The 22632-nt window shown below is 46.8% G+C and overlaps 1 protein-coding gene and 1 non-coding gene across 2 annotated transcripts; one reads left to right on the top strand and one right to left on the bottom strand.

Annotated features, from left to right (window-relative positions):
- Positions 1–692: 692 nt before the first annotated feature.
- LOC117972508 (paraneoplastic antigen Ma1 homolog) lies at positions 693–5537 on the top strand. Its single transcript, XM_059007408.1, has 3 exons — positions 693–755; positions 4584–4746; positions 4831–5537. Exons 1-3 carry the CDS (start codon positions 693–695, stop codon positions 5535–5537), a joined length of 933 nt encoding a protein of 310 aa, XP_058863391.1.
- Positions 5538–18603: 13066 nt separating this feature from the next.
- Positions 18604–18818, bottom strand: LOC131705446 (small nucleolar RNA U3). Its single transcript, XR_009310402.1, has one exon. It is a non-coding gene; the product is annotated as a small nucleolar RNA U3 (small nucleolar RNA).
- Between the last annotated feature and the right edge of the window lie 3814 nt (positions 18819–22632).

Genomic DNA, 22632 nt, shown 5'->3' with positions numbered 1-22632 from the left:
GTTGTCCCTGTGGTTCTACTTGACTCCTCTTGTCTTTACACATCTGTCGGGGTGACCCCGCCGAATCCATGTGGTCATTCTGGTGCTCTAAGGATCTCACTGCCGCTGGGTAAACCGCTTTAACTGGCTGCATGTGCCCCAAGGTGGCATGCTGACCCAAGATGACGTTATGCTTGGAGGTGTTCACCACCGAGATAGTGATTGCTGTTGGGTTCCTTTTGCTAACAGTCAAACTGGGATGTGCAAGTGCTGACTTTGGTTCAATTTGCCGTTCAGTTGAAATTCCACCTCAACCCAACCCACAAATGGTATCTCAGTCTGATTGACTGCCACCCCAATGAGTGTGCCAGGCCCCAGCAGCTCTTCGACTGGCCTAACTGCAGTCTGGAGTAAATGCTGGCTTCTCCACTCTTCACTGATTATGCTGGCCTGGGCTCCCGTATCCCACAACGCTCATGTTGGCACCTTGTCCAGTGTGCAGTGCACCAGGCATCTCCTCCCAATCATCTTAACCAACCGGGCATCCTGCTTTGGGGTGAGGTAGCTGGTTTTGCCTAACTCTGGGTTTCTTCCCTTAGGGTTATCCTTGCTGGCCACCTTCACCTCCCGCCCACTGATGGCACTGCAGAGCACCGGCTGGCTCTGGGTGTGTTGTCTGTGACCAGTTGTCATATCCGGCTGATGTTGGGAAAATGCCTGTGGGGTTGCTGCTGGTCCCTTCACAGCGACCCCTCTCCGTTTCCCTGAACCTGGCTGTGAGCACGGCATCCCCGGGATAGATGTCCCTCTTGACTGCACCTGAAACAATGGTTGCACTGCTCTCCTGCCTCAGCTTCCTGGCACGCTCTGCACCCCCTTTGCAGTGGTCTTCTTGCCATTGGCGGGTAGCCCTGACTGGACCTGGAGGTTGCGCCAATTGAGGCTGATAGCATTTTCTTAACCTCGGCTAGTTCTGCTCTAAATTCTCTGACCATCACTTGAACTTCCGTCTCTACTGTCTGCTCAGCGGTGGCCCGCTTTCTTGTCCCTTCTGCTTTGGGTGCGACCCTTCTTGTACTCGGTGGTTCTGCGCTTTGGTCACCTTCCTGGAACGCTCTACTTACTTCCACTTGTAGCTCATTTGTTCGGGTTGTTTTGGCTGCAATACTTTTCTTTATTTTCTGCTGCCTCTCCAGTTCCAGGCTTGCGGCTTCACTGATCCTCTCTATCAATGCCTCATCAAGAGAATTGTGGGATATGTCTCATCAAGATAATTGTGGGATATGTCGTTTTAAAATCTTGAAATATACTTTTGCTTCTATGACTCGGTCCCACATATCCCACAATTCTTTTCAACGTCCCGTCCCTGCCTATTGGCTGAGCGTCGCAGAGCAAGCTGGGGTGTCACATTCAAAATTCAAACTACACAGATAGACACGGAACATTTAATTTATTTGTTTTTAAACTACTGACTGTCTCTGTTGAACCGAATACTGTTTTGTTTTAGCTCTGGGTGCAAGTACAGTGCTGACAAGTCATTTCCTAAAATTATATTAAGCGAGGTTTCCCGTAAATATATAAAGAAAAAAGGTAGTGTATATTTTAGCACTAGTACAACAAGACCATGTACGGAATTAAAATGAATGGACTATAGAACAGTCGTTTTTTCTTGTAACAATTTAATTGGTTTAAAAGCACGAGGTTTCAAGTAAATATATAAAGTAAAAAGGCAGCGTATATTTTAGCACTACTACAAGACCATGTACGGAATTAAAACGAATGGACTAAATAATAGTAATGGTTTTGTAACAATTTAATTTTAACAGTTTAATGATCACAGAAAATAAATATAAAAAAAGAATTTCGACAAAAGCTGCCGCGAAGCACTGTGGTTGAAAGTGAAAACGTTACCCACGTAAAGTTTTTTTCCACCAGAAAAGAGAAATGCAGAAACGTCAATCTGTTATCGTTTCTCTCATGAGACTGGGTTTGCAAATACGCAGCATATTTAAACTTCTTCACAATCTTAAACCTTCCCACATGAATTTAGAATACTTACTGACAGGTATGGCCCTTTCCCAATGTAACACTCTGCTTTGTTTGAACACCAGCGATGGGTGGGATATAATGTAGTAAATCACGATACTATTGTTCCCACTTTCTTTAGTACTACCATAAAACCTTTCCACGGCAGCCCTAGTGGCCTAATGGATCAGGCACTGACCTCCTAAACAAAGGATTGTCGTTTCGAGTCCCATCTGGGGTGAAATGGTGTTATTCAAACGAACATAATTATCTTTTTTTTTTTCTTTTCACGTGATATTTTGTAGATCTTGTTATCTGCTATGTCCGCTCACGCTAGGCACAATGTGCTCAAGTGCTGTAGCAGCAGCCATGAAGCAAGTTAGTTTTTCAGTTGAAATAAAGATCTATTTTGTTTTTGTGTATGGGTGTTTTGAAAAGATCAGTTACATAGCTACGTATTTTGAAATAAAGATGTATTCAGTTATGAACGTTGGCAGAAAGGATATTGTATTTATATTTCCCACGTGTGCTTGACTTGTACAAATCTGATAGAGTTTCAACAAAGGCATTTGACTTCGGTTCATTATTTAGCCTTTACTGCCATCTACAACATTACTGCGGGTGTCGTTTGCTTCTTTTGACAATAATATGGATGTTTTCACGGAAAACCGTGAGAGCATGTAGTCGTTGCCGAGTGGATAATGAACAAAAAGAACTGACAGAAGTGGGATTGGAACCCATGTTTCCCTGGTAACTGCGATGTGAACGCAGCGCCTTAGACCGCTCAACCATCCTGAATTACACAGACAACTTCTCACAACATTGCAGTACACTGCTGAACATCCGATGTCTGACGCTGCAGTAAATCACCTGGTGTGTGCGCGTACTTATTCTTTTTCTGTTTATATTAAGGAGGGCGACCTGTTTCGTCGCATTTATGTAGCCCTGCTGCAAATTTGCGCTATTTAAATAAATGTTTTATTTTTTGTAACAGTTAGAATGCAGCAGAATCACATTTACTAGCTTGCTACACCTAAACACAATTCTATTGGACAGGTTTCCCCTCTGAACCAATTAGCCAACAGGTAGTGGAATTTGGGGGTGGGACTTAGCGTTTTGATTGGGTTTGTGCGAGAGAGAGAAAGAAGGTTCGAGAGAGTGTGAGGGGAGACAGACGCAACGTGCGAGAGAGAAAGGAGGTTCGAGAGAGTGTGAAGGAACAGACGCAACGTGAGGGAGTGAAAGAAAAGTTTTATAGTAAAAGAAATATTATCTAAACGATATATTTGTACTTTATTAGCAGAGTATAAGAGGCTAATATATTTCAGTAAACCAAACGTTTGCTGTAGACAGTACTATCTACCTGTAATTTCACAAGAGAGAAATTAGTCACCATTTTATGGTATAGTCTTTTTTGTTTATTATTAATTTACTTTTCTGCTGGCGTTTGGAACTGCTGCTGAGACCCAGATAGCACTCGGGGTGACCAGGAGAAAGCCCCGAGTACCTCTGGCCACGTTGGAAAAGAAGATTTTTCAGCTGTCATTGTGTTTATTGTGTCCTTCTACGAACTTACCTTGGAAGCAAGAAACTGAACTGTGTTGCTGGTCGTGAGTACTGCTTGCATTCAAAAAACCGTTTTTTGAAAGTATAATTTTGTTGCTTATTCGACATAAATAAGTGAAGGGGCATTTTGTTTTTTTTTTATTATTGCCACTACGTACCCGAGCAACGGTTCAGGCCTGCAACGTGTTATTTCTTTTATATTGGTGCACATGTTCAGTACACGTGAGTACACGTGTGTGCATGTGTGTGTGGGCCCACTGTGTAGTGCAAGTGTTTAATTATTTTGCATAGCAACGCATAGTATTTAAGAGTAAATATATTATTTGTAATAGTGATTGTATATTATTTTGCTTATATTTATTTATTGTGTGTTTATGTTATTATTGAAAATACTTTATTTTTGCGCATTTATTTGAGTAAATTGTTTACTTATTTCTATTGGTGTGTGTTGTGTGAGTGGATACTGGGGTTAGTATTTAATAATAATTCCTATTAGGGGGTGCATGTGTATTTAAATGTCCCTTACATAGGTGGAGGCACCACATTAAAGAAACAGTACACCTATATTTCTAACAGACAAATTGTAATTTAAATAAGTATTGGGAACCCAGGCCTTGCCACTTACAGTGAGTTAGGTGTTGTTTACTCCATACACTAACAGGAGTGGGAGGGGCGTTACATAAATGGAGGCTCCGCTGGGAGACTATTTGTCATTTTGTTAGAGAATAGAGTGTCAGTATTCACTCAATAAGCCCTGTTTTGAATGCCAGTGCATCATGAATCAGTCAGCCAGTACCGCTGAGCGAGCACAACTGCTTAATTGGTGCAAAGGTGAAGAAATAGACTCTGCCCATGCAGTATTAGTGATTGGTATACCGGAAGGTACCGATATAGCATTTATTGAAGAAACCATGCACACTATTAAGGTGCTTGGACGCGTGAGAGTAAGAGGGAAAACATTTAATGCCCTTACAAAGAGTTTAATGGTATTGTGTGAGTGCTCTCGAATACAGGACCCAGATCAGGTCCCCAATGAAGTACTGCCACCTGGTGATCTTGCAGCCTGGACGCTAGTGGTAGCTTATGGAGCAACAATTGATCCTGGTGAAGGTGTTCCAACCTCAAGCTTTCAGGAGAAGCTTACAAAGCTGCTGCAGGAAGAGGGGAAGACGTTACGTGAGGCCCAGGCTCTATACCCAGCTGAAGCATTGTAAACCACGTCCCATGAAGCCATAATTCGTGCAGTTGGAGACGTTTTAGAGAAAACGGCGAAATCACACAACGAGAATAATGCGTATCGGCGGTTACGAACATTCTCAGGAAGCATTCCTACTCCCTCGGGAGAGGAGAGTTTTGATAGTTGGATGGATCAAGCCCGTCTCATGGTTCAAGAGTGTGACTGCTCCAGTAGAGAGAAAAGGAAGAGAATCGGGGAGAGCTTGAAAGGACCTGCTTTGGAGATTATTCAAGCAGTGAGGGCCGCCAACCCTGATGCTAGCCCGATGGACTACCTGGAAGCACTTGAACACACGTTTGGAACCCCCGAGTCTGGTGAGGATCTTTATTTTGCATTCAGATCATTAAGACAACAGCCTGGAGAAAAGCTGTCTGATTTTCTGAGGAGGCTAGAGAGGTCTTTAAAGAAAGTAGTGCTGAAAGGAGGCATTGTGTCAAGCCGCATTGATCTTGTGCGCATTGAACAGCTTATACGAGGTGCTACTGAGTCTGAGCTGATGCTGATACAGCTGAGATTAAGGGAAAGGAAGGATAACCCCCCTGCGTTCCTGACTCTCCTGAATGAAATCCGTGAAGAGGAGGAGCAAGAAGCTGCTCGTCATAAACTGAGCACCAGTGTAAAGCGGATACAAGTCAGAGATGACGAGAACCTGGAACAGTCTGAGTTTAATGAACTGAATGCTCAAGTTAAAGAGTTGCAAACTGGGTTTGTTGCCATGATGACAGCATAGTCAGTCAAAGGAATCAAGTGTTACTGGAAGTCAAGCAAAGAAGGTTAAGCCTGTTACATTGCAGCCTGATAAAGACTGTGAGATACAAGCATTGAAGTGTCAGGTACAAGACCTGCAGCAGAAGGTCATTGTATTGAACATGACACCAGTACCATCAATTGTGGACGGGCAAATGCTGAGAACAGCTGGAGCAGCTCGTGCCCACAACAGCAGTAGACCTCAGGCAGCTAAAGGTTCTGGGGATTACTTCTGCTATCGCTGCGGAGAAGATGGGCATATTGCCAACAAATGCAGCACACCTGAAAACCTTGCTAGGGTGACTCAAAAGCTCATTCGTTCCCTGCTTAAGATGAAAAGTCAACAGAGAGGACCAAGCAAGGAGCCTGCCGAGTCTCCTAATGTAAACTGCTCGGTCAGGAAGAATGCAATAGCCTTAAAGAAGACATGCCACCTTCCCAAAGGGCTAATAGGACCATCATCAGTGATCACAGTGAAGATTTGTGGACGACCATGCCGTGCTCTGCTAGATAGTTGTTCACAAGTGACCATTATCTTTGATAGGTGGTACTCTCGGTTTCTACCACATCTGCCCATTCACCCAGTCGAAGGATTGGCCATCTGGGGCCTGAGTGACACCAGCTATCCCTATAGAGGATACATAGTAGTAGATTTAGAATTTCCCAAAGATGTTGCAGGAATTCAAGAGTCTATCTCTGTTTTGGCTTTGATCTGCCCAGAACCACGTAGCCCTGAGCAGGTATCTGTCATAATTGGGACTAATGCAAGTATGTTTCAGCGTCTAGCCAAACTCTGTGAAGAGACAGCTGGCCCTGACTTTGTTACCTCTCTGCATATCCACCCTTTGTGTTCTCAAGCTTACAGAAAACAGCAGGAACCAAAGAGTAAACAGCAAGATGACTGCATCGGTCAAGTGAAGTGGTTGGGCTCGGGACCACTGACTATTGCGCCCAGAAGTGAGTGTAATGTTATCTGTGGAGTCCGCAGTCCCCAGCCGTTGGAAAAGGGCATCTTCATGATTGAGACACCGCCTAACATAGCACTGCCAAAGGGGGTGTTAGTACAACCTGGAATCCTACCAGCCTCAGCCATTGATGTCAACAGGCTTACTGTTAGATTGAGGAATGAATCAATGAAAGAAACCACATTGCCTAGTGGGACAGTGCTGGCCCACCTATACAAGACGGACACAGTAGCTCAGGCTCAAAGACAGGACCAACAGATACCTGCCCTTGATCCCCAGCTGTTTGATTTTGGGACATCTCCCATTCCAGAGACGTGGAAGGAGAGACTGAGCAGAAAACTGTCTGAACGAGCCAATGTATTCTCAACTCATGAGTGGGACGTGGGACTCGCTGCAGGAGTTGAACACCCCATCCGGCTTAGTGACTCAAGACCTTTCAGGGAGAGGTCACGAAGGCTTGCCCCTGCCGATATTGAAGATATACGCCGGCATTTGCAAGAGTTGTTGGCAGCAGGCATTATTAAGGAGTCAAGAAGAATGGATCAGTACTAATGTGCATAGACTATCGCACTGAACAGCAGGACCATACCAGACCAGTACACCATGCCGCGCATTGATGACGTGTTGGACTGTTTCTCTGGTAGCAAGTGGTTTTCAGTACTAGATCTGCGCAGCAGATATTACCAGATACCTATGGCAGAGGAAGACAAGGAGAAGACAGCATTCATTTGTCCTCTCGGTTTCTACCAATTCGAACGTATGCCGCAGTGTATCACGGGTGCCCCAGCCACTTTTCAGCGACTAATGGAGAAAGCCATGGGGGATATGAACCTTCTCCAAGTGTTAGTCTACCTTGATGACATAATCATATTTGGTAAGACGTTGGAAGAACACGAAGAGCGACTTTTGAAAGTTCTTGATCGGCTGGAAGAATGTGGCCTGAAAGTGTCAATAGACAAGTGCCAGTTCTGTCAGCCTCAGGTTAAATATGTTGGCCATATTGTCTCTGAACACGGTGTAGCAACAGACCCTGCAAAAGTAGAAGCCGTGGCCAATTGGGAGCAACCTATGAACCTGAAGTTATTAAGATCCTTTCTGGGATTCTGTGGCTATTACCGTAGATTTGTGGCAAACTACTCAGCCATTGTCAGACCATTGACAGAACTTACCAAAGGCTATCCACCAGCACAGCGTGGAAAGAAGACCTCCAAAGACAGTGAAAAGTCCTACTTTAAAGAGTCGGAGCCCTTTGGAGATCGTTGGAATGATCAGTGCACCGAAGCATTCCAGAAGATCATTCGCTGCCTTACCAATACACCGGTATTGGCTTTTGCTGACAGTACTAAGCCCTACATCTTACATGTAGATGCTAGCATGAATGGGTTGGGTGCTGTATTAAACCAGGAATACCCCGAAGGATTGAGACCAGTAGCTTTTGCTAGCTGGAAGTTATCCATGTCCGAACAGCGATACCCAGTACACCAACTTGAGTTCTTGGCACTTAAAAGGGCCGTCGTGGATAAATTTCACGATTATCTTTATGGAGTCAAGTTCACAGTGAGAACGGATAATAATCCTCTCACCTATGTTTTGACAACGGCAAAGTTGAACACTACAGGTCATAGATGGCTTGCAGCTCTTGCCACCTATGATTTTAATATCCAGTACAGACCTGGACGAAACAACGTCGATGCTGACTTACTGTCGCGAAGATTGCATTCTAGTAATCTGACCAGTGAATGGAAAGAAATCCCGCCTTCAGGTATAAAAGCTGTATGCCAACGGGTGGAAGTAACTGAGTCTCCTGAATTCAACACACGTGTGGTGGATCAATTGGGAGCATCACCTATAGCTATACCCGACTGCTATGCATTTCCAGCCCTTCTGCAATTGAGCCCACTAGAACAGCTGAGCCATAAAGACCTACAGAAAGCTCAGGAAGTGGACCCAGTGATTGGAGAGATTGGATGTGTTATTAAAAGTAGTCGAGGGCCACAGGCAGTGAAGCACAAACACCCCAACATCACCCTGTTACTGCGTGACTGGGAGAAACTTGTGATGCAGAATAACCTGTTGTACCGAGTGACTAAAAGAGCTCATGGAAAGGAAGTCCATCAGATTGTACTGCCTAGCAGATACCGGATGATGGTTTTACAAGCCATGCATGATGAGTTGGGTCACCTGGGAGTGGAGAGAACTACGCAGCTCCTAAAAGATCGGTTTTACTGGCCGAAGATGGCATCAGAAGTGTACCAATACATTAAGAACTGTGGAACATGTATCAGATGCAAGACATTACCCCACAGAGCCGCTCAACTGAACCAGATCAGTAGTGAAGGGCCTCTGGACCTTGTATGCATTGACTTCTTGTCCCTAGAACCTGACTCGAAGGGGATAGTCAACATCCTGGTCATCACTGATCATTTTACTCGGTATGCGCAGGCCTTTCCCACAAGAGATCAGAAGGCCACCACAGTTGCCAAAGTATTGTGGGAGAAATATTTTATCCATTATGGATTTCCTGCCCGAATCCATTCCGACCAGGGTCGCGATTTCGAGAGTCGGTTAATAAAGGAACTCTTAAGTATGCTGGGAATACGGAAGTCCAGAACTACTCCGCATCATCCTCAAGGGGACCCACAACCTGAGAGATTTAATCGGACTCTACTATCCATGTTAGGAACCCTTGACCTGTCCAAGAAGCAGAGATGGAGCCAACATGTCAGTCAATTAGTGCACGCCTATAACTGCACCAAGAATGACGTTACAGGGTACTCCCCATACTATTTAATGTTTGGGAGAGAAGCTCGTCTTCCGGTGGACCTCTGTTTTGGTGTGTCACCTGACCGTGAATCGTACGCAACATACCAGCAGTATGTCGCTAAGCTGAAATCCGAGTTGAAAGAAGCCTATCGGTCATCCACTAATGCTGCCTGCCAAAATCACTTGAGTAACAAAAGACGTTACAATCAGCATGTGCGTAACCAGACATTAGAAGTAGGTGATCGTGTACTTCTACACAACCTAGGGATACAAGGAAAGCATAAGTTGGAGGACAGATGGAAATCGGTACCACATGTAGTAGTGGAGAAGTTGCTTAACTTATCTGTGTACCGGGTCAAGCCTGAGAAAGGAATGGGTATTGTGAAGACAGTTCACAGAGATCACCTGTTACCCATTGGCTACCTAGTGAGGATGCCTGTCAATTCAGAAGTGAAAAAACCGTCACCTAGACCTGTCACCAGAACACAGGCCAAACGATACCAGAAGAAGGAGGTGCCTAAGAACGTGACACATGAAGATGAAAGCTATGAAGAACAGGGAGACACTTCATCAGAGTCTGAAGATGGAGGAGTGTGCTACCATGACCATCCCACTGTAAATGAGAGCATCATCGAGCCCACTGGTTCTGACATGCACCCAGAGATTGGAACTGTCCCTGATGGAGCAGAGCTTGCCTTAGAAGATAGCAGTGCCAGCTCTTCCCAAGAGCTTGAAAGTTCTGACGGAGAGACTGCCTTGGAGGAAGAGGACGCCCAACACCCAATTGAAGATCCTGTGGTGGACATAGAGCCTAACGAGGGAGACGTCCCTATATTGGCGGAGGGTGAGGATCCTACAATTGAACGTCATGCTAAGAGAGAAGTGAAGCCTGTCATCCGTTTAACCTATGATGAGCCAGGAAAACCTTCTGATGTGCCTTTGACCATAATACACCGGGGAATGGTCATTCAAATCAGTAGCAGCTATCCTGAAGTGCAATGTCAGAGTCAATGTGCTACGTTATGGTGCAATCCATTAGCAAAGTGTCACAATTGTAGCAGTAAAGACAACCATCTGGTAAAAGGTTAAGTCTGATGGGGACATCCAGACATTCTAGAAGGGGGAGTATGTAGCCCTGCTGCAAATTTGCGCTATTTAAATAAATGTTTTATTTTTTGTAACAGTTAGAATGCAGCAGAATCACATTTACTAGCTTGCTACACCTAAACACAATTCTATTGGACAGGTTTCCCCTCTGAACCAATTAGCCAACAGGTAGTGGAATTTGGGGGTGGGACTTAGCGTTTTGATTGGGTTTGTGCGAGAGAGAGAAAGTAGGTTCGAGAGAGTGTGAGAAGAGACAGACGCAACGTGCGAGAGAGAAAGGAGGTTCGAGAGAGTGTGAAGGAACAGACGCAACGTTAGGGAGTGAAATAAAAGTTTTATAGTAAAAGAAATATTATCTAAACGATATATTTGTACTTTATTAGCAGAGTATAAGAGGCTAATATATTTCAGTAAACCAAACGTTTGCTGTAGACAGTACTATCTACCTGTAATTTCACAAGAGAGAAATTAGTCACCATTTTATGGTATAGTCTTTTTTGTTTATTATTAATTTACTTTTCTGCTGGTGTCTGGAACTGCTGCTGAGACCCAGATAGCACTCGGGGTGACCAGGAGAAAGCCCCGAGTGCCTCTGGCCACGTTGGAAAAGAAGATTTTTCAGCTGTCATTGTGTTTATTGTGTCCTTCTACGAACTTACCTTGGAAGCAAGAAACGGAACTGTGTTGCTGGTCATGAGTACTGCTTGCATTCAAAAAACCGTTTTTTGAAAGTATAATTTTGTTGCTTATTCGACATAAATAAGTGAAGGGGCATTTTGTTTTTTTTTATTATTGCCACTACGTACCCGAGCAATGGTTCAGGCCTGCAACGTGTTATTTCTTTTATATTGGTGCACATGTTCAGTACACGTGAGTACACGTGTGTGCATGTGTGTGTGGGCCCACTGTAGTGCAAGAGTTTAATTATTTTGCATAGCAATGCATATTATTTAAGAGTAAATATATTATTTGTAATATTGATTGTATGTTACTTATTTTAATACCTAGCCTTTGTTTATTGTGTGTTTATGTTATTATTGAAAATACCTTATTATTGCGCATTTATTTGAGTAAATTGTTTACTTATTTCTATTGGTGTGTGTTGTGTGAGTGGATACTGGGGTTAGTATTTAATAATAATTCCTATTAGGGGGTTGTGACAGAAATACAATGAGTTCTGGTGATAAATCTTCCTCCCGACCTGTGAGGGCGCTAAAGAACGGGAGGAGAAGTATCTGGAAGGGCTGGCCTGACAGTTCGTTTCCGGGACCGGGAAGTGGGTCAGCCTGGAAGGAAGCGAGACTCTGTTGTAAGACCGTATTGATTTGACAGGTAAACGAGGGGCAGCTGCAAGTAATAAGGCAGCTGCAACCGTTTACCTAGATATCATGCGGGATTACATATAGGGGCCAGGGTAACGCTGTTCTTTTCCTTCGTTTGGGTTAAGCGTTTGGAGAGAGAAGGATCGAGAGAGGAGCTCTCATTGTTAAAAGAAAGAATTACGTGTTGTGTTGTGTTGTGTTTGTCTGTGTAATTGTCTGTGTTTTTCACCACCAGACAGTTAAAGCACTACTCCGGAGCTGTCGCCAAGGGTCAGCACTATCCGGAGCACCACTGCACCCCGCACTATCTGTGTTTGCACCATCACTACTGCACTCACCCCGGACTGGTGACCGTCTGTTTGGTTTTGTTCAGGACTGTGCCTTGTTTATTGTTATCCCCGTGCATTACACATTGTTGTGTATCGCCGGGGATTTAGTTGCTTTTCGGTCACCAGACCTGGAAAAAAGAATAAAGCACTGTTTTCACTGGAATACCGTTGTCTGCCTGTCACTCCTGCACCGCATCACCGCTACACCTGTTCCCCTTACTTACCACTTTGCCACACGTGGTGTCAGAGCACGGGACTATGGACCGCAACGCACTGGCGGAGCTGCTGCAGGCGCTGGAGAGCAGGCGCGACGCAGAGGAGAGAAGGAGGGAGGAGCGCTACACGGCGCTCATTGAACGGGTAGGGCTGGCCGTTGCTGCAGCGACGACCCCTACCACAACACCGCTGATGTCGCCCCCGAAGGCACGGGCAATGAAGATGTCGGCGGAGGATGACCCGGAGGCGTATTTGGTGGCGTTCGAGCGGCTGGCTACCGCGGCGGCTTGGCCGCGGGAGTTCTGGGCCAGCCAGTTGGGACCCTGCCTGATTGGGGAGGCTCAGGCAGCCTACCAAGCCATGAGTGACTATCACGCCACCGATTATGACCTGGTCAAGCAGGCTATCCTCCGCCGGCTGAACATCACCACGGAGACCCACCGGGCGCGGTTTAGGGAGTACCGGAGAGCCCCGGAGACACGCCCCAGGGTGGTTGCAGAGCGGTTGTGCGACCACATGGTGCATTGGCTGACCCCCGGGAAGAAGACCGCCCAGCAGATGGGGGAAGCCATTGTGGTAGAGCAGTTCTGCCATGTGGTCGGCGCCGAGACCCAGGCGTGGATACGGCGCCACAACCCCGACACCCTGGAGGAGGCGGTCAAATTGGCTGAAGACTTCGAGGACTCCCTGACTTCTGCCCGGATCGGGATCCTGTCGGCCCCTGCCCTTCGGAGCAGCCGACCTCTCCCTCCCTCTCCTCCAACACCACCACCACCACCCCCCGCGTTCCAGGGACCCAGACCTCCTAGAGCACCGACCCCATTGGGCCCCCTTGCCTCCCCCCCATGGAGACCAAGGTTGGCCCCCAGCTGGGGTAGAGGTGCTGCCCCTGCCCCGTTGCCATAACAGCAGCGGGACAGATTTCTGACCTATGCCCCCTCTGTCCCTCCTATCTGTTTTAGGTGCCACCAGCCGGGACATCTGGCCAGGTCATGCCCCGCTGCCATGGAGTGTGACGTGGCCGCGTGCAATTGGGCACCTGAAACTGGTAAGCGTGGGGAAAATGGTCGGGAGGGGCCTTGTCTGATTAATGTTGTGTTAGGGAATGTGAAAACCCACGCATTAGTGGACACAGGGTGTGAGCAGACTTTGATTAGGACAGCTCTCCTGGGCGGTGTGTCGTGGCGGCCACGAGGTCAGGTGGCCATCTCCTGTATCCATGGAGACACGGCGGCATACCCCACATTAAAAGTATATTTATCGGTAGGACCGATAAAACGTCACCTTGTAGTCGGGGTGGCGGAAAGGTTGCCACACCCAGTTATTCTGGGTTGAGACTGGCCAAAATTCAAAGAATTGATGCAAATAATGGCAGTCTCAGCCACACACGTAAACGTGGCAGAAAAAAAGAAGGAACGAATTGGTGATGTGTTTCCTTTTCACACTGAAATGTTTTCCCCTCTTTTCCGTCCTAGAAAAACAAACAAGGAGAGACGGACCGCGAAATGGAAGGGAGCATTGGTGAGACAAGGCTGGGGTCTGGTGTGAGAGTGCTGCAATGGTAACAAACGCCAGTCGAAGGGAGTGGGAACGCAGTGTGACCGAGAGAGCGAGGTTACTGGACCGACTAGAGCAGAGGTTATTCCAGCCCCTCTCAATGTACCAGACCCGTGGTACTCAAGCGCGGACCTAGTGTGGGGCCAACATAATGACCCGTCACTGGTGCACGCTTGGGAGCAGGTCCGGTCCATTGAAGGTAAGGATGTTGACGGCGCTGGGGCGCTAGTATATCCACATTTCAGTATCAAGGGGCAATTACTATATAGGGTAAACCTAGCCGCGGGCACAGGACAGCCTGTAACACAATTGTTGGTTCCCCCGTCTTGTCGGACCGAGGTCATGAGGCTGGCGCATGATATCCCTTTTGCGGGGCACCTCGGAGCCGAGAAGACGAGGGAACGGATATTGGCTCGATTCTATTGGGTAGGTCTTCATACTGATGTGTCGAGATATGTAGCCACATGCCCAGACTGCCAGCGAGTAGCGCCAGGTCGAGTGCGCCCCGCCCCTTTGGTCCCACTGCCGATTATTTCCACTCCTTTTGAACGCATTGCAATGGACATAGTGGGCCCTTTGCTACCTTCTGACTCCGGGTATACGCATATATTAGTGGTGGTGGATTATGCAACGCGATACCCGGAGGCAGTTCCATTGAGGTCCACTAGTGCCGCTGCAATAGCCACCGAGTTAGCGCAGATTATGGCTAGAGTAGGGATCCCCAAGGAGATTTTGACCGATCACGGGACCAATTTTCTGTCCAATACGTTACAGCAAGTGTACAAAATATTGAAAATACGTCCCATCAGGACGTCCGTTTATCATCCACAATCGGACGGTCTGGTTGAACGTTTTAATCAGACCTTAAAGTCGATGCTGAGGCGATTTGTAACACAAGAGCAGAAACATTGGGCATCGCTTCTTCCCTACCTCCTTTTTGCGGTGAGAGAAGTGCCGCAGAGTTCAACGGGGTTCTCCCCCTTTGAGCTCCTGTACGGCCGGCAGCCTCGCGGCATTCTCGACCTGCTGAGAGAGGGGTGGGAGGAGCACAAAGGCTCGTCTAAAAATGTAGTGAAGTATGTGCTCCTACTAAGAGATCGCCTGGATTTGGTCAGTCGTTTGGCCCGAGACAACCTCAGATCGGCTCAGCACCGACAGCAGCAGCATTACAACAAAAATGCACGGATTCGAACCTTTCGACCAGGGGACAAGGTAATGCTGCTACTTCCCTCATTAGAATCAAAACTGTGTGCTAAATGGCAGGGGCCATATGAGGTGATTCGGGCTATAGGGAAAGTAAATTATGAAATTAGACAGCCCGATCGCCGGAATGAACGTGAAATTTACCATGTTAATTTGTTAAAGCCCTGGCAGGCAAGGGAGGTCTTATTTATAGCCCCAGGCAATATGGAGGATGATTTAGGCCCCTGTCCAGAGACCCCGAGCACAAGAGCGATTTCAATGGGGGAACAGTTGGTTCCGGATCAGCAAAGAGAACTGCGTAAGCTTATTGAGGAGTTCAGTGATGTTTTTTCTGATGTGCCCGGCAGAACAAACTTAGTTGAATATGACATTATCTCTCCACCAGGTGTCACAGTGCGAGAGAGACCGTACCGGATCCCGGAAAGTTGACGAAGTGGCGTGCGCAAAGAGGTATGGGATATGCTCGAACTTGGGGTGATTGAACCTTCCAGGAGCGAGTGGTGCAGCCCCATTGTCATAGTAGCTAAGAAGGACGGCACCAACCGCTTCTGTGTGGATTTCAGAAAGGTAAACGCTATTGCTAAGTTCGATGCGTATCCCATGCCTCGGGTCGACGAGCTTTTAGACAGACTGGGAAAAGCGAGGTTTATTTCCACTCTGGACCTGACGAAGGGATACTGGCAAATCCCTTTAACCCGCAGCTCCAGAGAGAAAACCGCATTTTCAACACCAGAAGGGCTGTTCCACTTTAAAACCATGCCATTTGGGCTACATGGTGCGCCCGCTGCCTTTCAGAGACTGATGGACCAGGTTTTACGCCCACATCATGAATATGCAGCAGCGTATATTGATGATGTGGTGATCTACAGCTCCACCTGGCGAGAGCATTTGGCTAGGCTTGCAGCCGTTCTTCAGTCTCTGAGAGCAGCCCGGCTGACAGCTAACTTGAGAAAATGTGCGTTTGCCAAAACAGAGACTCAATATTTGGGATTTTTAATGGGAAATGGAAGGGTGAGACCTGTGGTCACCAAAATCCAGGCTTTGGTTGATGCAGCGATCCCCAAAACCAAGACTCAGGTGAGGTCACTACTGGGCTTAGCCGGTTATTACCGCCGCTTCATCCCCGAGTACGCCACAGTGGTTAACCCGTTAGTCGACCTCACCAAAAAGAGTGCTCCAAATTTAATTAAATGGTCAGCTGAGTGTCAGGGGGCGTTTGATACGATTAAGCGTAAACTTTGCCAGGCCCCCACTCTTATTACCCCAGATTTCACCAAGAGATTCATCCTCCACACCGACGCCTCGGATGTAGGTTTGGGTGCAGTCTTGTCCCAAAAAGTAGCTGGAGTAGAACACCCAATATTGTACCTGAGCAAGAAAATGTTACCTCGGGAACGTAACTACTCCGTAGTCGAAAAAGAGTGTTTGGCCATTAAATGGGCTACTCACTCTTTACGATACTACCTGCTGGGACACTCATTTGATCTTGTCACAGACCACGCCCCCCTCAAGTGGTTAAGCACAATGAAGGACAGCAATGCCCGGATAACTCGGTGGTATCTGGCGTTGCAGCCCTTCATGTACCACATGGTACACCGTGCGGGGAAAGACCACCAAAATGCGGATTATTTTTCCCGGGAGGGGGGAGCAATGGGAAAGGTAGATTTAGCCGAGTGTTCCTTCGGCTCCACTCTGAGCAGTGGGATATGTGACAGAAATACAATGAGTTCTGGTGATAAATCTTCCTCCCGACCTGTGAGGGCGCTAAAGAACGGGAGGAGAAGTATCTGGAAGGGCTGGCCTGACAGTTCGTTTCCGGGACCGGGAAGTGGGTCAGCCTGGAAGGAAGCGAGACTCTGTTGTAAGACCGTATTGATTTGACAGGTAAACGAGGGGCAGCTGCAAGTAATAAGGCAGCTGCAACCGTTTACCTAGATATCATGCGGGATTACATATAGGGGCCAGGGTAACGCTGTTCTTTTCCTTCGTTTGGGTTAAGCGTTTGGAGAGAGAAGGATCGAGAGAGGAGCTCTCATTGTTAAAAGAAAGAATTACGTGTTGTGTTGTGTTGTGTTTGTCTGTGTAATTGTCTGTGTTTTTCACCACCAGACAGTTAAAGCACTACTCCGGAGCTGTCGCCAAGGGTCAGCACTATCCGGAGCACCACTGCACCCCGCACTATCTGTGTTTGCACCATCACTACTGCACTCACCCCGGACTGGTGACCGTCTGTTTGGTTTTGTTCAGGACTGTGCCTTGTTTATTGTTATCCCCGTGCGTTACACATTGTTGTGTATCGCCGGGGATTTAGTTGCTTTTCGGTCACCAGACCTGGAAAAAAGAATAAAGCACTGTTTTCACTGGAATACCGTTGTCTGCCTGTCACTCCTGCACCGCATCACCGCTACACCTGTTCCCCTTACTTACCACTTTGCCACAGGGGTGCATGTGTATTTAGATGTCCCTTACATAGGTGGAGGCACCACATTAAAGAAACAGTACACCTATATTTCTAACAGACAAATTGTAATTTAAATAAGTATTTGGAACCCAGGCCTCGCCACTTACAGTGAGTTAGGTGTTGTTTACTCCATACACTAACAGGAGTGGGAGGGGCGTTACATTTATATAGGATCACAAGGACACTCCCCTTACAGAAAGAAAATATACGGCAAACAGAGTGATCGCTTCACGGTTAAAAACAAATCAGCACAGTCTGTTAGCAAATTAACTTTTTCAAAAAACCACAAAGAAATTACATAAATGTTAGATATATTTCGTAGACAGAACAGTTGTAATATAATTGAGAACATTTCTAAACAATCCGCTAGTAAAAGACATAATCTCAAAGCGGTATAATTTATTTTGGCTCTTACGAAAGACAAATATCCTTGCGCATTATATCACAGAAAACATGATAATCCTAGCTCTTCATTTAATCCCTCAGGTTGTACCGTATGGAGATAGAAGGTCCATTTTGATTCACATTGTAATAGTTTTTGATCGAGATCACCACCACTGCGATCTTGAAATGTTTTTTTGTATGACACAGAATTTAAGATCTGAAACGGAATGTTTGGCATCTACAAAATGTCTAGCTAGTGGTGGATGAATATATTTTCTCCTAATTGAACTTTTATGCTCGCTCATGAATGCGCAATTGTAACTGTCTAGTAGTTTTGCCATCATATTGCAAATGGCTAGGACAAGAAATCACATAAATAACATGAGTTGAAGCACAATCACTTGTAAGATACTGTACTCTTTTCTTCGTTGTATGGCTTGTGCATTTTCTTAGTTTTAAATGCATTATCACAGGCGGCACCATTACGACATGGAAAAAATCCAGTACACCTAGATCTCTCGAACATCTAAATGAGTCAGCCCTTAATAAAGACCGTCCGTGTTCATTTCGGCATATATGACATTGTCTATATGCAATAGCTGTTATGTAAGCCTATTGGTATCAAACCGATCGCAATGAATGAGTTCCATGTTTCCAGTCAGTTTGATAGTTTTAATCAATCATCGAAAAAGCAGCAGTGCTTTGCAACCGTATTTTTTCTTTTGTACCTCTTGATAAAAAGCCCACTCAGCACGTGTCCGTTTCCTCCAGCCCCACAAGGAACACTGGAATGGTCATCAATAACAGCGAGCATTTGACCGAAAACAACACTCGCTGTCCGTTTCACACTCAAAAACGAACACTCTCACTCCTCCTTGTGGATAACGAGTCCAAACACTTTAGAAACGCATTTCGCTAGCAAACCACAATAAAAATGATCCCTGAAAGTACTGTTTTATGTGCTAGTGGCCGACCGTCTCCCTCCAACTCTGAGTGGCACCGGTAGCTGTGCCGCTGACAAATAAACAGGAGCTTTCATATAATGCAATTGCTGTTGCCCAGTGAGGTGTTACAACAACATTTCAAACTCATTCCAAACTGCTTTACGGTTAAACGTTTAATTGGTTCAAGTTTCTCGTATGATTTAAAAGTACGAGCCAGTTGTCTCATTTGCATTGCCTGCCTTCCTCCTTTGCAGTGTAAAGTATATCAAATGTGTTCTTAAAATCTGATGAAGGTTCCAATTTGAATCGTAAGTATTTGGTTTCCATTGTAGCTATTTACACACATTGCTCTGTTGGGCTAACAAAATGACGTATGTTGTGCTGCCATAATGGATTACATAGACTTTTCTGCCCCGTGTTGCTTTCTTCTTAATGTGGTCTCAGGTTCGACTGAGTTCTGCTCCCTCGATCACGTTCTGCAGCATCTCGCCTGTGTGGAAGTCTAACAGTTTGGTCTCTGTGGCGCAATTGGTTAGCGCGTTCAGCTGTTAACCAAAAGGTTGGTGGTTCAAGCCCACCCAGGGATGAAGATTTTTGCATTTCTTCATCACATTAGAAAATGGCAGCCTAATATGTTGCTATTTCCTCCAATTACACTGAAGAAAAAAATGTGCTGTTTTTTATTTCAAAATAATACAAAACAAAAATCGTCTTGCTGTTTGCCGAAACCCGGGATCGATCCAGGGACCTTTAGATGTTCAGTCTCCTTTTTGTCAATCCAGTAAACCTGTGTATTATGAGAAACGTTCAACAGCTCGGAAACACCATAATAGAATCCGATGCCTTTACAAATGCGTTTCGAAACTGTTAAGTTTTCTCCCAAATTCGGTTCTCAACAAATGTTTTTGCTTTTTTTTGTATTCCTTGGTAAGACCAAAAGGCAAACATCCAGGAAAGAGGTGAACACTGGAACCGGCTGCCTGAAAGTGCAGCGCTTGTACTGCCTCAACAAATGCTTAGCTCTAAAACGTGTACATTGAACATTGAAAGTCTAATACGATCTTTAACATCTGTGTTCCAATAGCGGTTAATCCACACGGTAATCAGTAAAGAGACTGCTGGTTTTGTTTAAATATTAACGAGATGTTTTCAGGATTCAGGCGTATTCTGAACAAGCACCATAGAATATGGTTGTGAAAGGACAAGCAAATAACAGGTTTATTGGCTCTGGTCTTGTATCATGACCCTGACTACTGTCTGTAAGAAAGTGGCATTAATAAAAACGTCATTATGCAAGGTTCCCAATGCGCAAATAAGCAACATATTTAAACTTCTTCAAAATCTTAAACCTTCCCACATGAATTTAGAATACTTACTGACAGGTACGGGCCTTTTCCAATGTAACACTCTGCTTTGTTTGAACACCAAAGATGGGTGGGATATTATGTAGTAAACCACGATACTCCCTCCTTACTCTTTTCTGTCCCCTCCGATCTCTCCTCACTCTCTGTTAATACCTTTGAATTTCATGCAGTCCAACTAACCTCTCCCTGTCAACTCCTGCTAATTGTACTGTACCGTCCCCCTGGGCCTCTCGCTCACTTTCTAGAGGAACTCGACTATCTACTCTCCTCCCTCCCCTCTCTGTCTACCCCAACTGTCCTGTTAGGTGACTTCAACATCAATCTCTCCAACCCCAGCCACTCTGCTGGATTCCTCCCTCTCCTTCACTCCTTCGACTTCTGTCTCTCTCCATCCCCTCCTACCCACAAAGCTGGCCGTCAACTGGACCTCACCTTTTCCAGGGCCTGCTGCCCCTCCACCCTCTCTGTCACCCCCCTGGATCTCTCTGATCACTATTTCATCTCTTTTTCTCTGTCTCTCCCCCCTCTCCCTGCTCCTCCTACCCCCACTGTCACCTCTCGCTGTAACCTCCGCTCTCTCTCCCCCTCTGTCCTTGCCTCCACTGCTCTCTCGCCTCTCTCCTATCGACTCCTTTTCACAACTCTCCGTAGACTCTGCTACCTCCACCCTCTTCTCCTCCCTCACCTCCTCCCTCGACTCCCTCTGTCCCCACCTCCCGACCTGCTCGCCCCTCCCCTCCCCAACCCTGGCTCTCCTCTGCACTCCGCTCAGCAAGAATCACACTGCGATCAGCTGAAAAGAAATGGAAGAGAACCAAACTCCCTGCTGCCCTAGACCTTTACCACACTTTCCTCTCCTCCTTCTCCTCTACTCTCTCCTCTGCTAAATGTACTTATTTCCAATCTGTAATCCAAGCCTCCACTAACAACCCACGTAAACTATTCTCTACCTTCTCCTCCCTCCTAAACCCTCCCCCCTCCTCCTCCCTCATCTATCTCCCCTGATGACTTTGCCTCCTTCTTCTCTTCTACAATCTCAGATATCCGCAAACTCTTTAACACCTCTCCCTCCCCTGCACCCCCTCCTGCTCCAACCCCTACACCCACTGCATCCCCTACTAACCCTCCTTCTCCACCTTCTCGCCCCTCTCAGTCTCTGACCTTTCCTCCCTGCTCCAGGGTCACAAACCCACCACGTGTGCCCTGGACCTCCTCCCCACTCACCTCTTTCAAGCTGCTGCTCCTGCTCTACTTCCCTTCATCTCCTCCCTTCTCAACACCTCTCTCCTTTCTGGTCTCTTTCCCTCTGCCTTCAAAAAAGCCTCCATCACTCCCCTCCTCAAAAAACCTACCCTCGAACTCACCTCCCTCCAGAGCTATCGTCCTGTCTCCCTCCTACCCTTCCTCTCCAAAACCCTCGAGCGGACTGTACACCGCCAGCTCTCTGCTTTCCTGTCCAACCACTCTCTGCTTGACCCTCTCCAATCTGGCTTCCGCTCTGCTCACTCCACTAAAACCGCCCTCCTGTCTGTCACCAACTCACTAAAGTCTGCCAGTGCTGCCTCTCTCTCCTCTGTCCTAATTCTCCTCGACCTCTCTGCTGCCTTTGACACTGTTGATCACTCTATTCTACTATCATCTCTTGCTGACCTGGGGATCTCTGGCCGTGCTCTGGCCTGGTTCTCCTCCTACCTCTCCAACCGCACTTACCAGGTAACATGGCGTGGAGCAACCTCCACACCTCGCCCTCTCTTAACAGGAGTCCCCCAAGGGTCAGTCTTGGGTCCTCTCCTGTTCTCTCTCTACACCCGCTCCTTGGGCCCCCTCATCGCATCCTATGGTTTCTCATACCATTTCTATGCTGATGATGCTCAGATTTTCCTCTCCTTCCCCACCTCTGACTCCACCATCTCCTCCCGTATCTCTACCTGTCTGTCTGCTATTTCCTCCTAGATGCACTCGCATCACTTCAAACTCAACCTCTCTAAATCTGACCTCCTTTTCTTTCCCTCCTCCTCCCCCTCCTCTGATCTCTCTACCACTGTTCCTCTGGAATCTACCACACTCTCTCCCTCTTCCTCAGCTAAGAACCTTGGAGTCACCCTGGACCCCTGCCTCTCTTATTCCCAGCACATCTCCACTCTGGCACGCACTTGCCAATTCTTCCTGAGCAACATCCGAAGAATCCGACCCTTCCTCACCAACTATGCTACCGAGCTTCTGGTCCAGGCCTTGGTACTCTCCCGCCTAGACTACTGCAACACCCTCCTGGCTGGCCACCCGTCCGCTCCAGCTCATCCAGAACTCCGCTGCTCGCCTGGTGTTCTCTCTGCCTCGCTTCTCCCATGCAACTCCACTACTCCGCTCACTCCACTGGCTCCTGATCACCGCTCGCATCCAGTTCAAGACTCTTGTACTAGCCTACAGATTCCTTAACCAGACTGCACCCAACTACCTCCAGAC

This window comes from Acipenser ruthenus, chromosome 35, assembly GCF_902713425.1.
Source record: "Acipenser ruthenus chromosome 35, fAciRut3.2 maternal haplotype, whole genome shotgun sequence".
Lineage (NCBI taxonomy): Eukaryota > Metazoa > Chordata > Actinopteri > Acipenseriformes > Acipenseridae > Acipenser > Acipenser ruthenus.
Note: the sequence above shows the minus strand (reverse complement) of the source record. Positions and strands in the feature narration are given on the sequence as shown.

Coding starts and splice junctions, on each gene's coding strand:
- LOC117972508 (XM_059007408.1), top strand. CDS start 693: ATGCCTGTGGGGTTGCTGCTGGTCCCTTCACAGCGACCCCTCTCCGTT. Junction 756..4,583: donor CCGTTTCCCTGAACCTGGCT/GTGAGCACGGCA, acceptor TCTCGAATACAG/GACCCAGATCAGGTCCCCAA. Junction 4,747..4,830: donor GGAAGAGGGGAAGACGTTAC/GTGAGGCCCAGG, acceptor GAGACGTTTTAG/AGAAAACGGCGAAATCACAC.